Source organism: Brassica napus, chromosome A7, assembly GCF_020379485.1.
Source record: "Brassica napus cultivar Da-Ae chromosome A7, Da-Ae, whole genome shotgun sequence".
NCBI classification, from domain to species: domain Eukaryota; kingdom Viridiplantae; phylum Streptophyta; class Magnoliopsida; order Brassicales; family Brassicaceae; genus Brassica; species Brassica napus.
The window spans coordinates 13,301,792-13,327,784 of NC_063440.1; the positions used below are offsets into that span (position 1 = coordinate 13,301,792).

General features: G+C 38.2%; 3 protein-coding genes and 1 non-coding gene across 6 annotated transcripts; 2 read left to right on the top strand and 2 right to left on the bottom strand.

Annotated features, from left to right (window-relative positions):
* The first annotated feature begins 3,845 nt into the window (after window positions 1–3,845).
* LOC106358239 lies at window positions 3,846–12,056 on the top strand. 3 transcript variants are annotated; one of them, XM_048736802.1, is made up of 7 exons: window positions 3,846–3,999; window positions 5,286–5,478; window positions 5,545–5,766; window positions 5,851–5,991; window positions 6,077–6,731; window positions 9,370–9,451; window positions 11,001–12,056. In XM_048736802.1, exons 1-5 carry the CDS (start codon window positions 3,929–3,931, stop codon window positions 6,206–6,208), a joined length of 759 nt encoding a protein of 252 aa, XP_048592759.1. In that variant the 5' UTR covers window positions 3,846–3,928; the 3' UTR covers window positions 6,209–6,731; window positions 9,370–9,451; window positions 11,001–12,056. The 3 variants fall into 3 exon arrangements, with proteins under 3 accessions (XP_048592759.1, XP_013653442.2, XP_048592760.1); XM_013797988.3 differs by lacking the exon at window positions 9,370–9,451; XM_048736803.1 differs by lacking the exon at window positions 9,370–9,451 and having other exon boundaries at window positions 11,030–12,056.
* LOC125576531 (V-type proton ATPase subunit B3-like) lies at window positions 11,809–18,855 on the bottom strand. Its single transcript, XM_048736801.1, has 15 exons — window positions 18,632–18,855; window positions 18,403–18,493; window positions 18,189–18,244; window positions 14,469–14,567; window positions 14,325–14,384; window positions 14,139–14,250; window positions 13,850–14,058; window positions 13,476–13,604; window positions 13,252–13,389; window positions 12,962–13,112; window positions 12,798–12,880; window positions 12,673–12,720; window positions 12,528–12,581; window positions 12,359–12,442; window positions 11,809–12,268 (listed from the first exon to the last, which is right to left on the bottom strand). Exons 2-15 carry the CDS (start codon window positions 18,452–18,454, stop codon window positions 12,083–12,085), a joined length of 1,461 nt encoding a protein of 486 aa, XP_048592758.1. The 5' UTR covers window positions 18,455–18,493; window positions 18,632–18,855; the 3' UTR covers window positions 11,809–12,082.
* TRNAK-CUU lies at window positions 18,803–18,875 on the bottom strand. Its single transcript has one exon. It is a non-coding gene; the product is annotated as a tRNA-Lys (tRNA).
* Window positions 18,876–19,615: 740 nt separating this feature from the next.
* LOC125576139 lies at window positions 19,616–20,532 on the top strand. The gene is made up of 6 exons (XM_048735522.1): window positions 19,616–19,663; window positions 19,754–19,842; window positions 19,930–20,004; window positions 20,108–20,172; window positions 20,270–20,301; window positions 20,392–20,532. The coding sequence occupies exons 1-6, from the start codon at window positions 19,616–19,618 to the stop codon at window positions 20,530–20,532; spliced, it is 450 nt and encodes a 149-aa protein (XP_048591479.1).
* Window positions 20,533–25,993: the final 5,461 nt, after the last annotated feature.

Consider the following 25,993-nt stretch of genomic DNA (forward strand, 5'->3'; position numbering starts at 1 on the left):
GTTTCGAAGACATAGTTGGACGATTGAAAGCGTATGAAGAAAGAATAGCTGAAGACGAAGAAGAAGATTCTCGTGACGATCAAGGGAAACTTATGTATGCTGATACGAATCAAGAGAATTATGGGGGGCGAGGCCGTGGACGAGGTGGTCGCTCAAATTGGCGAGGACGAGGACGTGGCCGCTCCGGATCTTCATTCCAGAGTCAAAGAGAAGCATATAGACAACGACTAAGCGGAGATATTTCGCACATCACATGCTTCAAGTGTGATAAGCTAGGTCATTATGCTTCCGACTGTCCAGATAAAGCACTTAAGCTACAAGAGACAGTCGAGAAGAAGGACGAAGAGACTCAGGAAGCTGATGAATTGATGGTTCACGAGATAGGACGGTCTCAACGAGTAAGGTCCAAACCCTCTTATCTCGATGACTACATTCTATTGGCTGAGATTGAAAGTGAACGACTATTGATGGTAATAAACGAGGAACCATGGGACTATACTGAGGCCAAGAAGCTAAAAGTTTGGGTAGATGCTTGCAAAGACGAAATCTTCTCTATAGAAAAGAATAACACATGGGATCTCGTTGAACTACCATCTGGTAAAAAGCCTATTGGTCTTAAATGGGTGTTTAAAATAAAACGCAATGCCGATGGAAGTATCAGTAAGTTTAAATCACGGTTAGTAGCAAAGGGATACGTCTAAAGGCATGGGATTGATTATGATGAAGTCTTTGCACCGGTGGCTCGAGTTGAAACGATTCGTTTGATCATTGCACTAGCCGCTTCTAATGGGTGGGAGATCCACCATCTTGATGTTAAAACAGCATTCCTCCATGGAGAGCTGAAAGAAGAAGTTTATGTGGTACAGCCTGATGGTTTCGTTGTTAAAGGTCAAGAGGATAAGGTTTATAAGCTCAAGAAGGCTCTCTACGGCTTGCGCCAGGCTCCAAGGGCGTGGAACTTGAAACTGAATCAAATCCTGCGTGGCTTAAACTTCCACCGATGCTCAAAAGAACCCTCATTATACCGCAAGGAGGAACATGGCAAACTTCTGATCGTGGCTGTGTATGTTGATGATCTACTTGTTACTGGTTCATCACTTCAACTAATACAAGAATTCAAGAAAGAGATGGCAAATAAGTTTGAGATGAGTGATCTTGGCAAGTTAACCTACTACTTGGGAATAGAAGTTCATCAAGGAGATGATGGCATTGTTCTGAAACAGGATAGGTATGCACGCAAGATCCTTGAGGAAACCGGAATGGGAGCTTGCAATGCAACACATGTTCCAATGGAGATGAACGCTAAGTTCACTAAGTCACCAGATGAGAGAAGTGTCGACCCAAAAGAGTACCGGCGAAGCATTGGTTGCCTTAGATATCTACTTCATACACGTCCTGACTTATCATTCAGTGTCGGAGTGCTAAGTAGATATATGAAAGATCCGAAGGAGTCTCACGGTGCGGCATTGAAGATGATACTGCAGTACTTGCGCGGGTCATGCTCTCTTGGCTTAAGGTTCTTACGCGAAAGGAACTTGAAACTTTTACTATTCCTTGAGTTATGAGCTAACTGGCGATCTTGCTGAAATCCGCGGGTTAGTTGTAGTTAACAGACGGGTTGTTTTTAGTTTTTTCTTTTTTGTACTTGGTTCTTCCCATCTTAGTACTAATCAGTAGTTTAACTGTTAATTCTCTGGTTTCATTTGTTTATACATGCAGGAATCTTCTTGCCTTGCATCACTCTGCAACACTACGCCATGATGAGTTGGGTCAGGTATGTGTGTGTTTAAACCTCTACGTTCATTGCTATGAAACTTTTGTTCGCTGATTGAAATTTTTTTGTGTTGAATACATGAAACACTTCTAAACCTGTTGCTTCGTAACTACCTGCATTACATTCAAACCAGCAGGTAGCTCTTTCTTGTTTATGCTTTCATACACTTTTATATCCATTTCCCTAATCATTTTCCACTTGCAGTCATATCACTAACTAGTCTCCAACCTAGTTGATGTGTTCCATTATACTCTCTTGCTCATCCTTTGGTCATTATCTTCCATCTGTTGTGTGTACCTTTTCTTTGCTACATAAAAATCATCTTCTATTTGATATCCCTTCCTGACGTCGCCAAAAAGCTGAGGCTCAGCTCGGCAAACCCTGTGGCTGATGCTGAAAGCATAGTGCCAAAGGCCATACGCGACGGAGCAATGGACGCGACCATCGATCACAAAAACGGGTGCATGGTCTCCAATGAAACAGGGGACATCTACTCCACGAATGAGCCACAGACAGAGCTTAACTCGAGAATCGCGTTCTGCCTCAACATGCATAACAAGGCGGTCAGAGCTTTGAGGTGTCCTCCCAACACCCGCAAGGAGAAAGAGAGCGATGAGAAGAGGAGGAAGAGTTGGCTAAGCATATGGCTGAGGAAGACGATGATGACTTTTAGAGAAGGATAATATCTCAGTTTGAGTTTGTTTACTCTCACTCTGTTTCTTGTTTTTGCACACAACTTTACTGTCTACAGTGCCTTTAGTTCTAAGTGTTTTATTGAGGATATGTTTCCTCCTCTCCGGATAATCATTGTTCCTTTTTATTACTTTGGTTATAACTTTAGGAAAAGAGATTTATATTATCTTGTTGAATACTATAAGAGAGATTAGGTGGGTCAGTAATGCAACATTGGCATGTTAATATGTAACTTTAAGTCCACATTTATCTCTTAACTACTAGACGGTAAAGACCCTTGAATATGATATCAGAAGAATGAAGACAAGACATGTGTAAGGCCATTAAAATAATTGATACATAAGTCCGTTCCTGCCAAACTAGGTTTCATTTTCTTAATAAAACAATCTCATGTTATGCTTTAAGTTTACAGGTCTTTGTCGTGTGACCAATTAATTTAACGTGGGTTTTTAGGTAGGAGTAGGACACTTAAACTCAACGTCACGTAGGTATGCCTTTGTGATTAACTAAAACCATTTTTTGCTTACGATATTACTAAACGCTAATCACTTAGACCAAAGACTCAACGGATTCTCTGAGCAACCCAACCACTTATTGTTATGTATTTTATTAAAGGTCAAATATTTCTTAAGTTTATAACATGCACATGACTCATCGTTACTAAACCTCGACGAGAAGAGTGACAATGACACGAGCTGTAGCAAAATTGGTAGGAAGAAGAAGATACATCGTTTAGCAGGTGGGAAGTTTTGGAGTCAACTTATAGCTGGGCCAGAAGCGCCCTAGACTTCTTTAAGTTTACACCCTCTTTCTTCTTTGTCCAGGAGGATGAGCAGAAAAAAGAGATTGCTACTTCTAATGACCTAAACGTCGACTTTCTAACTGCTGTTATTGTTGCCACAACCATCAGTTTCAGTGTTTAATACTAATCATGCATAAAGTGAGAGGTGATTTTAATAATAGAAAGAAAGAGGGAGTGTACCAATCATGCATCTAAAGAAAAAAATACTAAAGAACTGAAAAGATATATACTAAGTTCTGTATAACTTTTTCCTTTTTTTGGCCAAAGAACTGAATTTCAAATTTTCTCTTTTTTTGGCCAAAGGACAGAGTTTCAAAAAGTTGAAATAAAAACAGTTAGTGGTAACAGAAAAAGTAGCATATAAAACAATTGTCATATGGCATTCTTAGGTGTAATGGCGCAATCACAAAGAAAAAAAAAAGTAATATAGTTCATGTATATTTCACCATGTACATGGCTACATCATGACTCAATCCAGGAACGATTTTGGTAGATCATGACTATCCACGCAACTACCAAAAGTCGATGTGGACTGACGTGGACAGGTGAACAAAAAAATAAAGGAAAAGCACACAATCAATCGATTATAAATAGAGAGAAAGAGTCATTACAACAAAAGCAGTTTCGTCGAGAAGATTCAGATCATCAGAAGAGAGAAAATGGGGACAGCTTGGTTCGTTTGGCAAGACTCTAGCTACCAGCTGCTGCTCCTGCAAGACAGAGAAAACATGTAATAAGTTTTTTTTTTTGAAACACATTTCATTCGTAAAAGCTCTTAAGCAGAGTTGGTTGAAGCCATAATGGCAAGTTCAGCAGACAAAACCTGCTTTGCTAAACTATCAGCTACCCTGTTACTCTCACGTGAGATCCAGGTAAAGGAAACAAATTCAAAAGAGGAAGAGATAGATTTAATGTCGGCCACGACACCATAGAGCTCCGCAAAGGAACCATCTTCTGTCAAAGCTTTGACAAGTTGGGACGAGTCCGATTCACATCTGATTCTTGGGATGGCGAGTTCTCTGCAGTGAAGAATCGCTGCCCGCAGTGCGAGACCTTCAGCTAGACAAGGTTGTTTCTGGCCTTCCAAATTTGCCAAAGGATCCAGGGTGCCAAGGATCCTACTGCAATTCCAGATGGGGGTAAGCATCGTCTGCTGCAGAAGCTGTTCCATACGTCCTGTTTTGAGAATTCGCAGTGTAAGAACAGGTGCTCTATTGTCTCGAGGCTACCACATCTTTTGCACGTCCCTTCCACATTGATATGTCTTCGAAGTAATTGCTCTCCGCAGGGTATAGCTCCATGAAAGACTTTCCAAGCAAAGAGTTGGATTTTAGGAGCTGTCTGTAGCTTCCAGACATTCTTCTTCCAGTCAAATTCTTGATCGGTCTGTGTGGCTACTATGGGCTCCGGCTGCGACGCTAATGCTGCTATGTATCCAGTCTTTGTGGAGTAGGTGCCAGAGACATCTTTCAACCACATTAGTTTATCAGGAGCACCTGTCAAACTGGGTCTGAGAGAGAGGATTTTGTCTTCCTCAAAGGGTAGGATCTGGCGAATTTTCTCCACATCCCACACGTTACCATCTGGGTGAAAGAGGTCCGATATCGTAAGTGTGAGGAGCCCCTCAGGTGCTGGACCCATTGGGCGCAATTGCTCTGTTAGACTAAGCCAAGGCTTGTCCCAGATGTTTGTACTCTGTCCATTACCGATGGCCCAGCCAGAGTTTTGGAGAATTAAATCCCGTCCCGTGATGATTCCTCTCCATCCATGTGAGCAACCGTCATGAAGATCAACCGAGAGAAACGGCTCCGAAGAACAATATTTACCTAAAAGGGTTCGACCAAGTAGACTATCTGGGTAGTTTAAGATCCTCCAGCTGAGCTTTGTGAGGTATGCGTCGTTAAAACTCTGAATATCCCTGAACTCGAGACCTCCATGCTCTTTGGGGAGTGTTAATTTCCTATATAATCTATCATATCCTCAATCAGTAATTATAAGTGTTTGGTTTAAACTAAGGGTAATTAAGCCGGCTGCTTGGTGGGATAGAGATGAGGAAACAAAAGACATATTAGGTGGAAGAGATGAGAAAACAGGAGGGACATGGTTGGGTTGTTCTAAGAAAGGCCGAGTTGCATTTCTTGTGAATGTGACGAATCAAACATCTTTTACCCATACAGGAGCCGAGTTGCTTACTGTCAAGTTCTTGAAGGTATAGATACTTCTTTCCTAATTATGAAAAGTTATTAGTACTTGGGTTCTCATGATCTTGATACAGGGGAAAATGACTACAAGTGAGTTTGCAAATGAACTTGCTAGCAACAAAGAACTGTCGTCTGGCCTTACCTTTAACTTAGTTGTGGCAGACATAGCTTCAAAATCGATGGTTTATATCTCTAAAAAGTCTTCAACTAAGGAAGTCGATGAGATGATAGATCCTATTGGTCCTGGTCGTTATTTCATTACCTCAGCCGGGATTTATGATATCTTCTCTTCACAGGTCAATTAAAGCGACATAATTCTTTAGTCGAACATGTTTTAATATAGTGAGTAACATTTTTGTGTGGGGGAGGGTGTTATGCAGGATAAACACCCGAAAGGCAAGTTCAGTGAAGTACTTGATGAAAACAAAGAATCACCGAGGAGGGAGTTTTATGAAAAGTTGATGAATGATGATCAAATCATTGTACCTGAAGGTGAAGGTGAAACCGATACAAGCAGAACTGTAAGAATAAATACAATACAGTCATTTTTCCCATTAATCTGATGTTTTGGACCCTTCATTCATCTTTTTGTTCTTTTGGGTTTAGGGTCCAAAGGGGGTGTGCATTGGAACAACATCGATAGAGGTCAAAAGGGGTACTAGCAACATAGGCTTCAATGAGTACTACTGGGAGAATGATGAATTCAAAGAGCATAAGTTCCATTTCGACATGGAGTAGTTACAATGATCCGCAATGAGCGATTTGATTAGTAGTATGATGATATATAAAATAATCTTGTTGAAGTTGATAAAGCTGTTATAAGATCGATTTAGGGAAACTTCTTTCCTTGGTAGATATTATTATCTAGTCAAGAAGAATATGGTTTAAAAAGAAGTTGGATTTTCTTAGCCTTTCCTTTTTTCTTTTTTTTTTTGAACTTCTTAGTCTTTCCTGTTACTCAAATTTTACTCAATATAATGCTTATAATGTTCATCTATATAATTCAGTTGATGCCTGTTTGTATGGTTAGAAGCAAAAGAAAGTAGAGCAGTCAGGATTACATAAGTACAATTAAAAAAAAAATTATGTGCTATGTACTACAAGTTTTCTATAACCACTGTGTACTACATTTTATTGTCATTTGTACTGCTTAAAAGACCCATATATACATAAAACAGACCAGCACCAACATTAGAGAAAAAAATCGAAACTGTGACTATATGACAACCTCATCTGCATCCTTGCGAAGAAGAGGAATCGGGTAAGAATGATTCTGTGCACGGTTCTTTCCCCTCCCCTGTATATCTTTATTTATTTATATGTATGTATATGTATAAATGTACTTACACACCTACATACATATATCATAGTCATGAATGCTCATCTTGTATTCTTAATAAACCATGGGATATGAATTTTGAACTGAAAGAGGATTTCAAAAATTCCAAACGCTAAAATTACGCTTAACTTTCACTAATTTGAGTAAGAAGCAATTTCCACACGCATATCTCAGCTAACAGTAACCTTACATATACAAATATTCTAGATAAATTTAGTTTAATTTTGAAAAATATCCTTGCTTTTGATAAAAATTGAATACTCAAATGGCTCAAATTAAATACCAAAATGTGACAAACACGATACACTCACAATGCCACGTTATAACATAGTATCTTAACCAGCCAATAACAACGCATCATTAAAGATAACATCTATGTGTGGAGTTTGCTTTTAGAGCCATTCATTGCTCTATCAAATTCTCTATCTCTCACAAGTCCAACGATTCAGCCAAAGGATAACCCACAAAACAAAAACTTTCACTTAGATAAACAATATCTTCATCATGGCTTCAGTAACCTCAGCCACCGTCGCAATCCCATCTTTCACCGGTCTCAAATCCACATCCTCCAAACCCTCAACCGTCGTCAAAATCCCCACAGTGGCGGCAGCATCAATGAAGCTCACCGTGAAGTCATCATTAAAGGACTTCGGAGTCGCTGCCGTAGCGGCTGCAGCTTCCATTGCTTTGGCTGGAAACGCCATGGCAATAGATGTTCTCTTGGGATCAGGAGATGGGCCTACAGTGTATTGAAAAAGGCATTCGCCTTAGGCCCCTCAATAATATTACAATTTCTAGGGCCCCAAAATTTAAAATAATTTCTAATTTAGTTGTTTAAACTTATTTCTAAAAAAAAACTCTCAACGAGAATCAAATAACTCAATTTCTAAATCCATATACTTTTTTCTTATAGAAATATAGCATATTTATGTAATAAACTTATTCTTGTAAGTGTTAAACTTATGTATTTCGTGAAGGTGATATATTGTATTAGAAAATTATTTTCTTTATAGTTGTATATAAATTTATTTTTAAAACTTGCCTTAGGCCCCTAAAACCCTTCGCACGGCACTGGCTATGATATGTGTGACCTGGATGAAGTAATATTGGATGATGGTAAATGCTACATTTTGTTCATTTAAGGTATAAGCAGCTTGACCAATGCCAATTTCCTGAGTCCTGACTCGCAATTGCTAGGACTATTCTCTCATTATACAAATAAGCTTATACGATATTTAAAAAAAAAAGAAGCAAAAACATATACGATAGTTTCAAACCTAGCTTATGGGTGACAGATCAAATCAAAGTCGTAATATGATTTATAATGACAAATGATTTAGGAATCTATATTAATAAAAGAGACCTTTTGAGGCTCCATAGAGCGTCCACATCAGCAAAAAAAAATTCTCCCGAAAGATGACATGTGGCTCTATACTAATAAAAGGGACCTTTTGAGGCTCCATAGAGCGTCCACATCAGCAAAAAAAAATTCTCCCGAAAGATGACACGTGGCATAAATTATAAGTTTTACATTTTAATATTACTAATTTTCGAAAATCTATCTTAAAATGTAAAATATAGATATTACGCAAATAGAAAGTATAAGAAAAGGAAATAAAAAATTTTAAAAAAAATGGAAAAAGTACATCATTATTTAAACATCTATCTTAAAATGTAAATCTATCTTAAAATATAAAATTATTACTAAATAGAAAGTATAAGAAATATAAATACACAATATAAAGAAAAATAAATAATAAGTCAATATATAATATAAGTAAATACCAAATTCAAATAATAGAAAATTACATTAAGATTTAAAAATATATCTTAAAATTTAAAATATAGATATTACGTAAATAGAAAGTATAACAAATGGAAATATACAATTTAAAAAAAATGGAAAAACGTACATTAAGATTTAAACATCTATCTTAAAATGTAAAATAGAAATATTAAGTAAATAAAAAGTACAAGAAATGGAAATACATATACAGGAAAATAAATAATAAGTAAATAATGTAAATATATAATATATGAATTATATATATAGTAATAAGTAAATAAACAATTTTTTTAAAAAATGGAAAAAGTTCATTAAGCATTAAACATCTATCTTAAAATATAAAATATATAATATAAGTAAATACACAATTTAAAAAAATGGAAAAAGTACATTAAGATTTAAATATCTATTTTAAAATATAAAATATAGATATTACGTAAATAAAAAATGTAAGAAATGGAAATAAACATTTAAAAAAATGGAAAAATGTATATTAAAATTTAAACATCTATCTTAAAATGTACATCTATCTTATAATGGTAGTAAATTATATAAACATGGAAATACCACATTAAACAAAAAAAATAAAAATGTATAGTTTTACATCAAGAAAGTCCCTATAAAACTTTTTATTCCATCAACATCAACCTCACACTATCAAGGAAAACTTCAAAGCACTCTAGCAAAAAAATGGTTCCACCATCAACTCTTGCCGTCCGAAAAACCTTTAATAACCTTGAAGGAGATTTTTTATAACAACGAACTTTTTGTTAGGTGGATTCATTGTTGGGAAACCCGTAACTTCCAAAAGCCAAACTTATCCATGGGGATTGAATTGCTTTTCATAGACTCAAAGGTATTTTTACAAATTTAAATTAATCTAATCCATAATTTTATTGTTAATGTTCATACTAACTCTTTTGTGATCAAACCATTACAGTTAATAACCATTCAAGCGTTTATCCCAAAACACTTCCTTCCTCGCCGAATCAAGTATTAGTTCATGTTGGTTTAGAATTATTTTTGGTTTATTAACCGGTTTAGGATGGTCCTATTGTAAATATAATTTAAGTTGGTTTAGCAAATATTATGCTTAAAATAACTTAAATTAAATAATAGTAATATTATGCTTAAAATATAATTTTAGAGAGTTTTCAAATATAGTTTACTGAACATTATAGGTGATAAATTTAATTTATTAAATTCGTTTATTACTTAAAACTAAGTTTTTTTAAAAACATACTGAGTTATAAATATCAATGATGAATTGGTGAGTATAACATGAAGAAAAAAATATAAATATTTGATTTTCAAGATAAGAAATTCAGCTTTTATTCAGTTACTCAATATATAATATCTTAATTTTTTTTAAAAAAATATACATAATTTATATATATATATATATATATATATATATATATATATATTAATCTTCTAAACTTAAACTATTATATTATATATGAATAATGTTTTTAAATAAAAATAATATCTGTTAAAAATAAAAATAAAAATAACAAATGGTTATTTTCAAATAATGGATGTAGTTTACATTATACTATTATTTAACAAGTATTAGATACGTTTTGATATATCATTATTTTCTATTTCCAGAAAACAATAAATTGTTAAACATCAATATCATCTAGGTTAAGTATACGAACAACACAAATTCAAACATCACAAAAAATATTTACATAAACATTATAATACAATAATTTAATGAAAAAATACAATTCAAAAAACAATATTCAAAAGAATAGTTATATACTTAATATTTGAAAATCAAAGATATTTTTGCTAAAATTGTACTTACCTGGCCAAGGAGATCGACCATCTTTTTATGGATCGATCGATTGTTGAGCATGTGGTCGATCCGAAAATACTCTGCAGTTTAATTAAATATCTAAAACATTTATTCCAACACTCAACATATAGTTTTGCTAAATATGATAATTAGATAGCCAACAAAATTATAAAAAATATTTAAATAGTAAAAAGTATGTTAATTTAACGTGTTAAAATTTAAAAATAAATTTTAATTATGACATGCATCTTAACATTTATATAAATATATATCATAACCTAAATATAAATAATTTAACAACTTAAATTAGAAAAAAAATAAAAATCCCGGGCGTAGCCCGGGTTAATCCCTAGTACGACTAATTAAAACAAACGACTCTTTCTAAAGTTTAAATCTTCTCTAATCTTCGATCCTAATCCGATCTACCTTTGGAAATTTTCACATTACATTCCAGAGATAAATACTAACAACCCGCCTTGTATATAATTATAGATATGCTATCTTCTCTATATCTAAGTCCTAATCCAACATTAATTATATAGTTGACACATAACCCTTGTTGCTTATATTTATATATTGCTCCAAAACCTCATAAAAACAGATATTAATCACTGGGTTCTTATCAAATAGTGCCGTCGGCGCCAACGCCGGCGGAAGAGAGGGAGACGGAGGATCAGCAGGTGTCGTTAAAGACTCCGATTCCGTTCCGTTATCCAGCTGGGACCAAGACGCTTCCGTTCGAGCATATGTCTAAGTCGTTACAACGTCGATACGTCAAGGTTAAAGAGCCTCTCTTTGATCCAGTGACATCCAAGCGTATTTATTGGCGGGAAGAGCCTTTTGATGTCAACGGCAAAGATGACGATCACGGCCATGATCATGGATGTTTGTTCTTCTTGAAGGTAAGCATTCGAGGAATGGTCGATAAATGGTTTGGTCCTCTTCTTGGATTACCCAAAACTGAAGATTTTAATTACTGAAATACTTCTTTTTTTTTTACGATTGAAACACAAACATGAGTTTCTTTTTGGTTTGGGACTGACATTGTGAGAATGCTATAATGAGGTTTTTTATACGAGTCTTTGATTGTATTATCATAATTATCTTGATATGTTTTTTCGAATACGAAGTATGCACGTCTAAAGATTGTGGACAACATAAAGTCTACAAAACAAAAGATTGTGGACAGCATTATTTCTTGTTAACGCTTTCAGTTTTGTGTTCCAACTTCCAAACCCGTATTATGACACTATCAAATAAACACTGTCATCTTTATATAAAAGCTGGACTGTTATATTCATAGAAATTATCATAGGGACGGGACCATTCTTGATTTGGATTCGTATAATAGTTTCTCTATCTTACAACCAGAGAACTCACCAAATACAAGATATGGCACATATGTATAATAAGAGTGTTCAAGGAAATAGATTATTACAAAAGAGAAATACATGATTCACCAGTTTGGAAGACAAAAACACAAGGCTTATAAACAGCGTTTGTGTTACTAGGCTTTCGTACACAAAGCCTTTATTATACAAATGAAAAACAAAAGAATAATCCCAAATCACAATTCTCCGAGTTTTTTTTTTCACGCAATCTTGTTTTTTCTTCTCGAGACATAATTTAAGTTCCAAACTTCCAAATAAGAATGGAGCAACATAGAGGCTGTTTAAGAAAGCTTTAGCTTGTGGAGTCGCGGCTGTAGAATTGATCAAGTGTTTTGGCTGGAATACGGTGAAGAAGCTCACGAGGGAAGATACGGAGCAGTGTCCATGCCAAGTCAAGTGACTGGAAGATGTTTCTTGTATCGTATGCTCCTTGCATCACAAACTTCCTCTCAAATTTGTCCAGAAACTCTAAATACAGCTGCATAACCACACCACAAGAAGCTGAGTTAATTATTGTTGTGAGTATTTGGTATGAACATGATGACTGTGATGAAATAGAGAAAGGTACCAGATCTTCAGAAGAAAGAGCTTCTTCTCCAACTACAGCTTTCATGGCTTGAACATCCTTCCCGATTGCATAGTTTGCGTATAGCTGAAATTAATAATACATGATATTATGAATTGGTTTTGATGATACTAAATAACCATATGAGATGCTTTAGTTATAGATAGTGAACCTGGTTGGACACATCAGAATGGTCACGGCGAGTCATTCCCTCACCAATAGCACTCTGCATAATTTAACGATGCTCAAAGTAAGTTAAGTTATTATGTTTCTATCAATGTGAATCCATAAGGTATATAATACAATGGCTTAGCTACCTTCATTAATCGAGAAAGTGATGGAAGCACGTTGATGGGTGGATATATCTGTTTTAGGGATGAACGAAAATGAATGAGAAACTTCTTTTATTACAGATACAAAAAATGAATGAAGTATAGCGCACCTGTCTGTTGTGAAGTTGCCTGTCAATGTATATCTGACCCTCAGTAATGTAACCAGTAAGATCCGGAGTAGGGTGAGTGATGTCTGAGTATTACACCACAAGATAGTATGAGCGTTGTTCAACCAGAAAGAAGAGAATATCCAAGAATGATATGAAATTTTTACCATCATTGGGCATAGTCAGGATAGGGATTTGGGTAATGGAACCCTTTCTTCCTTCAATACGCCCTGCACGCTCATAAATAGTTGCAAGATCTGTGTACATATAACCCGGATATCCACGTCTCCCAGGTACTTCTTCTCGAGCAGCAGAGACCTACAGTCATCAAAATACTTCAGAATTCGTGCTGTTGTCAAAAATAAAATGTAACATCATGCTGGTTGGGGTTTTCGAAATCCTAAATCGAGTTATGTATCATGGGACAAAACACAGAAACCAATGAAATACATTTTACCTCACGAAGAGCATCTGCATAGGAACTCATGTCTGTCAATATAACCAGCACATGCTTCCCACATTCATATGCTAAATACTCAGCGGTTGTAAGGGCAATTCGAGGAGTGATAATTCTCTCGATGGTTGGGTCATTTGCCTGTTGGAGTGGAATGCATACTAAATGTCAACACATCATTAACATAATATATTAGTACTATCAACGAAGTCAAGACGCATAGTTACCAGGTTCAGGAAAAGAGTAACTCTTTCCATTGATCCATTTTCTTCAAAATCACGCTTGAAGAACTGAGCCGTCTCCATGTTTACACCCATAGCTGCAAAAACAATTGCAAAGTTGTCCTCTCCATGGTCCTGGAAAACACACAAGGGAATAAATCGAAGGAGATTATTATACAAGGCAACCAAATAATCAGAGACTGAAAGTAGGAAGTAAAATACTCAATTGTCAAAGAAGTAAAATAATCACACGGATTCTTCGAGGTGCTTAAATGCTTCTTAGAAAGTGAATGTGTGCACAGACACACTTACACTTCAGCATGATCCTCAAAAGATAAAAAAAAATTACTTTAGTGGTGGTGAGTGGGGCATATGATTACCTCAATTAGGTTCTCAGTCTTCTCTAACCGCTTAACAAGACCAGCCTGACGACAAATTTGAGCAGCGATCTCGTTATGAGGTAGACCAGCAGCAGAGAAAAGAGGAATCTTCTGTCCACGAGCGATGGAGTTCATGACATCAATGGTAGAAATCCCTGTTTGTATCATCTCTTCAGGGTAGGTTCTCTCACTGGGGTTGATTGAACTTCCTATACACATTATTCACCAACACAATTAAAACAATCTTTATTTTCTTGAGAGATCACACAATGAAGCAATAAACACTCACCAGAGATATCAAGGTATGCCTCTGGCAAAATAGGAGGACCATTATCAATTGGCTTCCCAGAGCCGTTAAATATGCGTCCAAGCATGTCTTGTGATACAGGTGTCTTCAAAACCTGAAACACATACCATTTTAAACAACAAAACTGTATAAATTCTCGGAAAGCTAACCAATCAACTTAATATATACCTCTCCTGTGAACTGAACGGTGGTAAATTTGTTGTCAATTCCAGATGTTCCTTCGAAAACCTGAAACCAATACGTTATTGAGAAGAGAGAAGAACCTGTACAGTCTGCAATGTAGGTAGAGTAAGAGGAAAAAGATCAAGAAACCTGGACAACAGCTTTCTCGCCATCAACTTCCAGAACCTGACCACGTCTCATAGATCCATCACCTAAGCGAATATTAACAATCTCCTGGTACTTTGGCCCCTGTTACATTTCACAAACAGTTTAATAAATCCTCAGAGTTTAAGTAAAGCTTCTGATACAAGTGGTGATCTTTAAGGATCAAATGATTAATGGATATGGATTACAAGTGGCAAAGTAACCTTAGTAAGGTTGGGTTAGTCTAAAAGTAACCATGGTTTAGTTAATGGTTTAGCTTTATAATAACGTGAGAGTGTGGAGGGAGAGGGATCGAGAGTTTGAGTGATTTTAGAGATGAGAGAATGTGAGATATCTCTTGATCTGTAATCGTTTCCTCTGTAATTCCTAAGTTCAAATCAATATAACTAAGCTTTTCTTATTGATCTCTGTTTTTGATTATGATTTGATACCTAAAACGTATCAAATTGGTATCAGAGCCGTTCGATTCCGGAGACCCCATGTCGACGAGATCTGAAATCGATCAAGTGTGGAACCAGATGCAACAGGGCGTGAAGAGGATGAGACCGTTGGTTGTGGAGCAACAACCGGAAAGGGACATGAGGTTCCCGAAGCCGGCTATGGTTGTCCAAGAGCGGTGTAGCAGATCCTCACACCTGGAGCGGATGGAGAAGTACTGGACCGAGCGCTGGATCGAAATCGCTTTGGCGGGTGGTACCTCGATGGAGGAGATAGAAGAGATCCGGGCCTTTGTGAACTATGACAGGCCGGTGAGGACGCTTGAGGAGGAAAGGAAGGCCCGACTAGAGATGCTGGAAGAGTGCCGTCGCATGATTGAACGTGAGGATGAAGAAGATGCTGCGAAGAAATCACTGGAGGAAGAGACGTTTGCTGCAGAAGACTCAGATCATGGTCATGTGGAAGGATCCTTGAAGAGTTTATGTCTACTGATGGAACCGATTCAACTGACACTTGAGAGGAAGAATGAACTTGCGGATGATCATCAAGTGGCTTCGCAAGAGATGCAAAATGGTAAAACCTTAATTTGTTGGGATCAAAAAGTGGAGCCGTACTTCGAGAGGGGTAAAGATGCAAGCAAGGAGTTGCTTGAGACCAAGAGGGAGAAGTGTGCCCACCAGGTGTTCGATCAAATGCATGTGGGAGGAAAAAGAGGGCAGAAGAAAAGGAAGAAGAAGAGAACGAAGATAGAGTGTATGATGAAGAGAATCAAGCAGGAGTTGAGATTCAGAGACTTATTGGTGAAACAGAAAAGAGTGTTGCAGGAGCTTGCCCAATGGAAGAAGCTTAAGCTCAAACACAAAGCTTGCAAGCGTAAGAAGATCAGAGAAATGTTTTCAGCTGTCATTACGAGGAGAAGAGCAAGGCTGAGGCTTGAGTATGTAGCTCATGGGAAGCTTCTGTCATGTGTTTCCAGACTGGGAAAGTGGATTGAGAGTGAGAGTTCTGCCTGCCAAGTGATCGACAAATTGCTTGAGAGGATGAAATACAAGTTCAAGCAGAAGCTCAACCAGCGAAAGAGAGTTTCGGTGATGCGGAAAGAAACACAGGTTGCCACTGCCAAGACTAGTGAGGGAGCTGAGTTGAAATACAAACACACGGGATATAGAAAGCTTCCCTCACTTGTTACTTCAGCGGGGAAGAGACTTATGATCAACCGTAAAAATAAGAAAAAGGTTACAGAAATGTTTTCAGAACTGCCACTGTTACAAATTCGGGTGAAGCAGAATGATAAGTTATTCTCTATCAAGCTAGAAACGAGAGACAAGTTGAAGCAGGGGTGTGTCAGACTTGTCTTTCTGGTGATGGTTGGTACACAGGAGAGACAAACCGATAGAGTATATTGGGCTTCTGTGGTTGGTGGTGCATGGGATCCAGGTGGGATATTGATTAAGGAAACTGCGGAAATCTACTTGAGCACAGGGGGTGAAAGTAACAACAGGGAAAGAGCAGCTAATAGGACTGAGAAGAAAAAAAAAGGGAACGAGCGCAAGGCAAATTGTCACCAAAGGCTGATCACGTTCTTCAGGGAGTGGAAGAAAAGAAAGAAGAGCAATCCAGATGGAAAAAATATGCTACTTCTCTGTCTCAGCGTGGGGAGTGATTGTGGTCCCAATACTGCACCAGCTAAGCCAATGACGAAACCTCTTAAATCAGAATCAAAGGTCAAATGCGAGTTGCAGAAGAATACGCATGAGGCGGTGATCATAACAATTCATTTGTTTGAAAAAATATCACTGCCAGGAGCTACAAGGAAGAGAAAGGTCAAGGATTTAGGTGGGGATGACTTCAATAGGGAGATGGTATACAAAATAAGAAGCAAAGGATGTATGGTGAAGAAGCATGGAGCACCACTGGCTCCTGAAATGGGTGTAGACAGAAGAGACTATTACCAGTATGAGGTTCAGATATTCAATGCAGGTGCACTCATGTGGAAGGAGCCGAATTCTTCAAGACTGTTGGTGAGAACTCATGCTGGGCCACCTGAGAAATGGGCTTCAAAGTTGGTCATCTCTAAAGGTCTCGCTGCTATTCAGTTTACAGAAACTTTTGCAGCAGACGCAGACCAGGAGCAACTTCAAGTCTTCTACCTTCTGCATACCGAACTGGATGATGGGGAACTAGGAGGGCTTAACAACCGGCTGAAAACACAAGTAAGCACGAGAGAGCTGCTTACTGGGAAGGAAATGGTGGTCAGTATGGTCTGTTTGTTAAAGATATTACTCCGGGCAGAGGTTTCAAAGAAGAGAAAGATGTTTCAGAACTTCTCTCTAATCTTGATGCTGGACAGACGAGGTGTGAACATGCGTGAAGAGCTCAGGTCACAATACAGTACGGTGATTAGAGCTCTCTTTTCCCTGGAGTTAGACATCGCAAAGGTAAAGGTGGGAACTAGGAAGAACTCAGAAGTTGACAGAAAGAAGCAGAGTTTGGAGCTCAGGTTAACTGAACAGGAATATCCTAGTTGTTATAGAACAGGAACTTCTGGCATAACATCATGGGAAGCTATGAACAAAGAAGTAGATGAGTTCATAAAAATATATGGAGCACTACAGGAGGGAAGCATGAGAGTTCAAACAGCACCACTTGCAAAAGGGAATATGAAGCTGATTGCCTTTGCAGTTCTGCAACTCTTCTCTACAACTGAGACAGATTACATCGAGAAGATCGTCGCTCAGTGCGCTGCACAATCTAAACGAGGCTTAATGGAAACTGGTTTAAATTGTACGAGCAGTAAAGGTCAATCTGAGGATGTGCTAACAGGAACCACAGTCAAAATGGGTTACACAGAGATCATACCCCACAAAGCTCTCTGTGGAAGCTGTTTCGTTTAAACCCGTGGCAGGTTGAAGATCATCACCTTGAGGACAAGGTGAATTTCAAAGGCGGGAGTAATGATACAAGTGGTGATCTTTAAGGATCAAATGATTAATGGATATGGATTACAAGTGGCAAAGTAACCTTAGTAAGGTTGGGTTAGTCTAAAAGTAACCATGGTTTAGTTAATGGTTTAGCTTTATAATAACGTGAGAGTGTGGAGGGAGAGGGATCGAGAGTTTGAGTGATTTTAGAGATGAGAGAATGTGAGATATCTCTTGATCTGTAATCGTTTCCTCTGTAATTCCTAAGTTCAAATCAATATAACTAAGCTTTTCTTATTGATCTCTGTTTTTGATTATAATTGATACCTAAAACGTATCAGCTTACCTTCACTTTCTCAAGAATGACTAAAGGTCCAGCAACCCCTGAGACAGTTCTGTACTCTACACAAATTCAAAGATTCTCAAATCAGCATCTTAAAAAGATAATAATAATCTACAGAAAAGGGTTGATTATGCACAAATCAATACAAAGCGGAACAATCACATGAAATACACAAAGTACAAGGACTAATATGAGATCCATGATCGGGAGACTTTACCCATTCCGATCTCGAGAGCTCCTTCATCCATGTCGATACCAGCCGCTCCCATTGTCGCAGATCAATATCAAATCAAACCGCTCCACAAATCCTGTGGAAAGGGAGAGAAAAAAAAAAAGGTTACAATCGCGATGTCGAAATGAAACTAAATCAACTGGATGAGATCCAATCAGATCCGAAGAAGATGAGACGGAGATCGAAGAAAGATCTGAGGAAGCAAATCACGTACCTGGAACGAACGAATGGAGAGAGCGAGTTGTGTGATTGAACGAACGTGGTTGGAGTATATCCCACTGACCTCTCTAATTATTGAAGTTATTATTATTTTCCTTCAAATCCAAAATTATTAATTTTTCCACCGAAAAGTTTTTTTTTTCCTTCAAGAAAAGAAAAAAAGAAACGCCCACCGTGGGTCTCGAACCCACGACCACAAGGTTAAGAGCCTTGCGCTCTACCAACTGAGCTAGACGGGCTTGTTGTGTAACACAAAGCTGTTAATATATATTATCTATTGTCATAGCCTACCGACAGCAAGTGTATTTACCAGGCGAGAGGCTCATAAAGTTTATGTCTACTTGTATGATGAACCAAATTGCTGAGAGCATCATGCACTATATATCTTCTGTAGGTTGACCATTCATAAGCTTCTACTGAATTATAACGAGTAGTATTATAGAAACCTAATTTATGAGGATCAACAATCTTCAAAAATGTCACCAGAAATCGACACAAGAACATATACCATCTTTAAAGCAATGGACATATTTGTATCTTTTATCGAAGATCTCTTTACCTGTGTAAACCGATACTAGTTTAGTCATTGACAATCGTCGCTTATCCTAAAGTTCTTTATGACTGAAGAGGTGTACCATCTGATGTGTTGAGAAGACCAAAAAAATGTTGCTAGTTTTTCGTTGTATCCCCGTAACATGTGCTCTCTCTCTTGCTCCTCCACATATGACAGAGCAAAATCCATGATTGGCTGATGACTCGATTTCTTCAACATTTTGCTAATCCCATACATGTTATTTGTTATTTGATCTGTATGCAAACTACTTTGATGAAACATTATTGTTTGATAAAAAAAACTTTCAAAGCTAGATATATAAAAAAAAAATCATACCAACTTGTAAACTATACCTCATTAGCTGTGTCATTGTAAACTACTATTTCTTAACATTTACACCAAAAAAATGAAGTTATTTTCAAGGCAATGGAAAAAGCTATCAACAAGAGTGTGACCATTGCCGAGCTCATTAAGGTATGCGTTCTTTTATCCGTTCCTAATAACAAAATGGAGCAGCTTTATTTTATCTGACCATTTATTTTGTTACTGTAATCCTTGATGCAGAGAAGGATTCCTGGAATCCATCAGCACACATCTATTGGATCCATTGACATAACTGATATCTGGGAGAGTAAAGAGGAAGGCCTTCTTCCGTAAGTCGATTGATAATGTGTATGCTCTTAGTTTTGTTGTCCAGGCATGTTAGTTACTACTTCTTTGTTCCTTTTTTTCTTGTGAAGGATTGAGACAACAAGGCATGTGTTAGTGATCACTATAACGCTTTCGAAGAAGGAGCTGAACACATCCGCAGTTGGGTGAGTTCTTAGTGCTTGTTTGTTTTGATATTTTAGGTACAGTTACATTGTCTTAAGCACTAGTATGTCTCTGGTGCTAATATCTTGTTAAATTATGTTGCAGTTACCAGTGTCCGATCCCAATCGAGTTGGGGAAGCCATTTGTTGAGATTGATTACGAAGGAAGAGGTAATTACAGTGACTTATAATGAACATTTTCATCCTCCCTAAGATCCTGTCTTTTATATGTTTATCTATTTGTTGTAGATGGATCACCTTGAGGCAGAGAAAGAAGAGGCAGAGGAAGAGGAGACAGAGGTAGCAGCATTGCTTTATCAATCTTATTTCTAAAATCTTAGAGAAGGGTTCCATTTTTGTTGATCTGACTGTGGCTTTATGTTTTCTCAGTTGTATCAGGGGAAAGATATGTTAACGTTGAGTATGATGATGAAAGTATGGAGCCTGAGTAGGTACCTGGGAGAGGAGGACGTGGTGGTTGTGGGAGAGGAGGACGCAGTGGTCGTGGAAGAGGAGGGTTCATTCAGCTAAACGCTAGTGTTACTTCAAACGATCCCGTATGATCTCTAACAGCTTAATTACTTGGCACTTAGCTTGCGCATAAGCATTGCTCGTCTCAAGAACCTAAACAGAAGAACCATCGATGTCATAATCCTAACCTAATCTTCTTTCCGTCTCTGTGAAGAGCAACGTACGTGAGTTGGGCAAAATGACACAGGACGTCGAGATGAAAGATAACCAACACCCCTTCTCAATCGATCATCTCCTCCACGATGCAGCGTGCGTGAATCTCAATCGTTAGGAGCTTCATTGTTCTTCTTTTTCTGATTGATCAGAAGAAGTACCCCGAGGTTAATCATGCATGCTGCCTGCCTTATCATGAGTTATATTTATGAATTATGATAATGGGTTTAGTTTCATGAGTTTGCTTTTTGGTTATCTCTTAGGCTAAAGCTTGTTCTTCGTCAAGACGGCAAGCATTGCTCGTCTCAAGAACCTAAACAGAAGAACCATCGATGTGATTGTTGGAGTTAGCTTGAAGTAACTTGAGATTGAAGCTACCTAATCCTAGTGTGTTATGAAAATCTAAAGGATTAGGAAATATTGTTTTATGTTAAACCTATTGTGTTTAGGAAACTTTGGTTCCTATATAAGAAGATGTCAAGATGTGACATAGCTTATGAGCTTTGAGTGATTTTGATATTGTGATTGTGAACTTGATTGATTGAATAAGAGAAGGACTTCTTATTGATATCGATTGTGTGATTCTACATTTGGTATCAGAGCCATACAAAGCAACTTGAAGATCAAATTCAACAAACATGGGAGACGACAAAGACGAGATCGCTATGCACAAAGATACAAAACCTACCTCCATCAAGTTTCCTATGCTAACATCCTCAAACTACACGGTCTGGTCTATGCGAATGAAAATTGCGCTCAAAGTCAGTGAAGTATGGGAAACAATCGATCCAGGATCCAAAGATGAGAAGAAGAACAATATGGCTATTGCGTTTTTGTTTCAGTCCATACCGGAGGCTTTAGTTTTACAAGTTGGAGACATAGAAACATCAAAAGCGGTTTGGGATGCGATAAAGGCAAGGCACATTGGAGCCGAAAGAGTCAAGGAAGCTAGGTTACAAACCCTAATGGCGGAATTTGACAGACTCAAGATGAAAGATGGAGATACAATTGATACTTTTGTCGGTTAACTTTCGGAGATTTCTTCAAAGTCTGCATCGCTGGGCGAGATGATTGAAGAACCTAAGCTGGTAAAGAAATTCCTTAAAAGCTTGCCAAGGAAGAAATATATTCATATGGTTGCCTCTCTTGAGCAAGTCTTGGACCTTAATACAACCAGTTTCGAAGACATAGTTGGACGATTGAAAGCGTATGAAGAAAGAATAGCTGAAGACGAAGAAGAAGATTCTCGTGACGATCAAGGGAAACTTATGTATGCTGATACGAATCAAGAGAATTATGGGGGGCGAGGCCGTGGACGAGGTGGTCGCTCAAATTGGCGAGGACGAGGACGTGGCCGCTCCGGATCTTCATTCCAGAGTCAAAGAGAAGCATATAGACAACGACTAAGCGGAGATATTTCGCACATCACATGCTTCAAGTGTGATAAGCTAGGTCATTATGCTTCCGACTGTCCAGATAAAGCACTTAAGCTACAAGAGACAGTCGAGAAGAAGGACGAAGAGACTCAGGAAGCTGATGAATTGATGGTTCACGAGATAGGACGGTCTCAACGAGTAAGGTCCAAACCCTCTTATCTCGATGACTACATTCTATTGGCTGAGATTGAAAGTGAACGACTATTGATGGTAATAAACGAGGAACCATGGGACTATACTGAGGCCAAGAAGCTAAAAGTTTGGGTAGATGCTTGCAAAGACGAAATCTTCTCTATAGAAAAGAATAACACATGGGATCTCGTTGAACTACCATCTGGTAAAAAGCCTATTGGTCTTAAATGGGTGTTTAAAATAAAACGCAATGCCGATGGAAGTATCAGTAAGTTTAAAGCACGGTTAGTAGCAAAGGGATACGTCCAAAGGCATGGAATTGATTATGATGAAGTCTTTGCACCGGTGGCTCGAGTTGAAACGATTCGTTTGATCATTGCACTAGCCGCTTCTAATGGGTGGGAGATCCACCATCTTGATGTTAAAACAGCATTCCTCCATGGAGAGCTGAAAGAAGAAGTTTATGTGGTACAGCCTAATGGTTTCGTTGTTAAAGGTCAAGAGGATAAGGTTTATAAGCTCAAGAAGGCTCTCTACGGCTTGCGCCAGGCTCCAAGGGCGTGGAACTTGAAACTGAATCAAATCCTGCGTGGCTTAAACTTCCACCGATGCTCAAAAGAACCCTCATTATACCGCAAGGAGGAACATGGCAAACTTCTGATCGTGGCTGTGTATGTTGATGATCTACTTGTTACTGGTTCATCACTTCAACGAATACAAGAATTCAAGAAAGAGATGGCAAATAAGTTTGAGATGAGTGATCTTGGCAAGTTAACCTACTACTTGGGAATAGAAGTTCATCAAGGAGATGATGGCATTGTTCTGAAACAGGATAGGTATGCACGCAAGATCCTTGAGGAAACCGGAATGGGAGCTTGCAATGCAACACATGTTCCAATGGAGATGAACGCTAAGTTCACTAAGTCACCAGATGAGAGAAGTGCCGACCCAAAAGAGTACCGGCGAAGCATTGGTTGCCTTAGATATCTACTTCATACACGTCCTGACTTATCATTCAGTGTCGGAGTGCTAAGTAGATATATGCAAGATCCGAAGGAGTCTCACGGTGCGGCATTGAAGATGATACTGCAGTACTTGCGCGGGTCATGCTCTCTTGGCTTAAGGTTCTTACGCGAAAGGAACTTGAAACTTTTACTATTCCTTGAGTTATGAGCTAACTGGCGATCTTGCTGAAATCCGCGGGTTAGTTGTAGTTAACAGACGGGTTGTTTTTAGTTTTTTCTTTTTTGTACTTGGTTCTTCCCATCTTAGTACTAATCAGTAGTTTAACTGTTAATTCTCTGGTTTCATTTGTTTATACATGCAGGAATCTTCTTGCCTTGCATCACTCTGCAACACTACGCCATGATGAGTTGGGTCAGGTATGTGTGTGTTTAAACCTCTACGTTCATTGCTATGAAACTTTTGTTCGCTGATTGAAATTTTTTTGTGTTGAATACATGAAACACTTCTAAACCTGTTGCTTCGTAACTACCTGCATTACATTCAAACCAGCAGGTAGCTCTTTCTTGTTTATGCTTTCATACACTTTTATATCCATTTCCCTAATCATTTTCCACTTGCAGTCATATCACTAACTAGTCTCCAACCTAGTTGATGTGTTCCATTATACTCTCTTGCTCATCCTTTGGTCATTATCTTCCATCTGTTGTGTGTACCTTTTCTTTGCTACATAAAAATCATCTTCTATTTGATATCCCTTCCTGACGTCGCCAAAAAGCTGAGGCTCAGCTCGGCAAACCCTGTGGCTGATGCTGAAAGCATAGTGCCAAAGGCCATACGCGACGGAGCAATGGACGCGACCATCGATCACAAAAACGGGTGCATGGTCTCCAATGAAACAGGGGACATCTACTCCACGAATGAGCCACAGACAGAGCTTAACTCGAGAATCGCGTTCTGCCTCAACATGCATAACAAGGCGGTCAGAGCTTTGAGGTGTCCTCCCAACACCCGCAAGGAGAAAGAGAGCGATGAGAAGAGGAGGAAGAGTTGGCTAAGCATATGGCTGAGGAAGACGATGATGACTTTTAGAGAAGGATAATATCTCAGTTTGAGTTTGTTTACTCTCACTCTGTTTCTTGTTTTTGCACACAACTTTACTGTCTACAGTGCCTTTAGTTCTAAGTGTTTTATTGAGGATATGTTTCCTCCTCTCCGGATAATCATTGTTCCTTTTTATTACTTTGGTTATAACTTTAGGAAAAGAGATTTATATTATCTTGTTGAATACTATAAGAGAGATTAGGTGGGTCAGTAATGCAACATTGGCATGTTAATATGTAACTTTAAGTCCACATTTATCTCTTAACTACTAGACGGTAAAGACCCTTGAATATGATATCAGAAGAATGAAGACAAGACATGTGTAAGGCCATTAAAATAATTGATACATAAGTCCGTTCCTGCCAAACTAGGTTTCATTTTCTTAATAAAACAATCTCATGTTATGCTTTAAGTTTACAGGTCTTTGTCGTGTGAGTCATTAAGTTTTCAATAATGAAGAAAATCAGTAATGAATTTCCTGGGCTCTTTGATGGCTACAACTGCCAACTATCTAAGCCTCATCATCAATGTCACTGGCTCTCAAGGTTTATTGAACTCTAAATCAAATCTAAACAAGGTCCTCGAGTCCTTAACCTTCTTGTATCCATATGTTTATTTATCACTGTTTTATTTATTTATTTTTTGGTAAGAAATTGGGAGAAAACTCCCAGAATTTATTAAAAAGAAAACATACTTCAGTTTACAATAACTTGTCGTGGCCGGAAAGGTCCAACAACATCCTCTTGTAATAAAACAGCAACCTCAATTGGAACCTCATCAAATCTATGAAACCCAAATGGAAGAGAAAAGGCAAGGTTAGCCAAACCATCAGCTAAGCGGTTTGCTTCCCTATACACATGAACAATATGGACCTCCCAGTCCTTGTTTAAAAAGCCATGGCACATTCGTACCAGGAACGATAGAGGATGAGTATCTCCAATCCCTATCGTAAGGAACTCTACCACCTCTTTAGAGTCAACCTCAAACTCCAGCCTACCAATCCCTTTCTCCCAAGCAGCCACCAGACCGTAATACACTCCCCACAGTTCTGCCAACGGGGCTCCACACCTCCCTATGTTTACAGCAAAGCCACCACACCACTCTCCTTCTCCATTCCGCAGTACCCCTCCCGCAGCTGCAGGCCCTGGGTTTCCATGCGACGACCCGTCTGTATTCATCTTCATCCACCCCACCCGAGGTGGCATCCATCCCACCATTATCTCAATTCTCTGCTCAACACTCCTTTGACTCTTATTAGTCTCATTAGCTAGAATCACTTCCTTGGCCAAGTTCTTCAAAAAACCAATTCTGTCTCTCCAAAGTCGTTTCTCACCAAAAACATCTCTACATCTCCACTTCCACCCCCACCACACAGTGAGAGCAAAAGTCGAGGACCACGGGGTCTCGCTTCCTGTTCCATTATCACTGAGATTTTTATAAAGCCATTCAAGTAAAGGCATTGAGAAGAAAGTATGTCTCCGCGCAGCTGGGACAAAACGATCCCATATTCCTCTTATCGCTGGGCAATCTCTAATAACATGGAGAATTGTCTCTATTCCACCTTTACAAACTTGACACACATCCGTTCCACTAAGATGCCGTCTATACCGTTCAGCATTCGTCATGATTGCATGATTACCAACTAACCAGAGAAATATTTTCACTCTCTCAGG

Bases quoted from the DNA above. Each gene is read 5' to 3' on its own strand.
- LOC106358239 (XM_048736802.1), top strand. From the start codon at position 3,929: ATGGGGACAGCTTGGTTCGTTTGGCAAGACTCTAGCTACCAGCTGCTG. The intron at 4,000-5,285 runs GTAATAAGTTTT...GTTTAAACTAAG, and splicing joins CTGCAAGACAGAGAAAACAT to GGTAATTAAGCCGGCTGCTT. The intron at 5,767-5,850 runs GTCAATTAAAGC...GGTGTTATGCAG, and splicing joins ATGATATCTTCTCTTCACAG to GATAAACACCCGAAAGGCAA.
- LOC125576531 (XM_048736801.1), bottom strand. From the start codon at position 18,454: ATGGGAGCGGCTGGTATCGACATGGATGAAGGAGCTCTCGAGATCGGA. The intron at 18,245-18,402 runs GTAAAGTCTCCC...GAATTTGTGTAG, and splicing joins AGCTCTCGAGATCGGAATGG to AGTACAGAACTGTCTCAGGG. The intron at 14,059-14,138 runs GTGAGTGTTTAT...TAATGTGTATAG, and splicing joins GGCATACCTTGATATCTCTG to GAAGTTCAATCAACCCCAGT.
- LOC125576139 (XM_048735522.1), top strand. From the start codon at position 19,616: ATGGAAAAAGCTATCAACAAGAGTGTGACCATTGCCGAGCTCATTAAG. The intron at 20,173-20,269 runs GTAATTACAGTG...ACCTTGAGGCAG, and splicing joins GATTGATTACGAAGGAAGAG to AGAAAGAAGAGGCAGAGGAA. The intron at 20,302-20,391 runs GTAGCAGCATTG...ATGTTTTCTCAG, and splicing joins CAGAGGAAGAGGAGACAGAG to TTGTATCAGGGGAAAGATAT.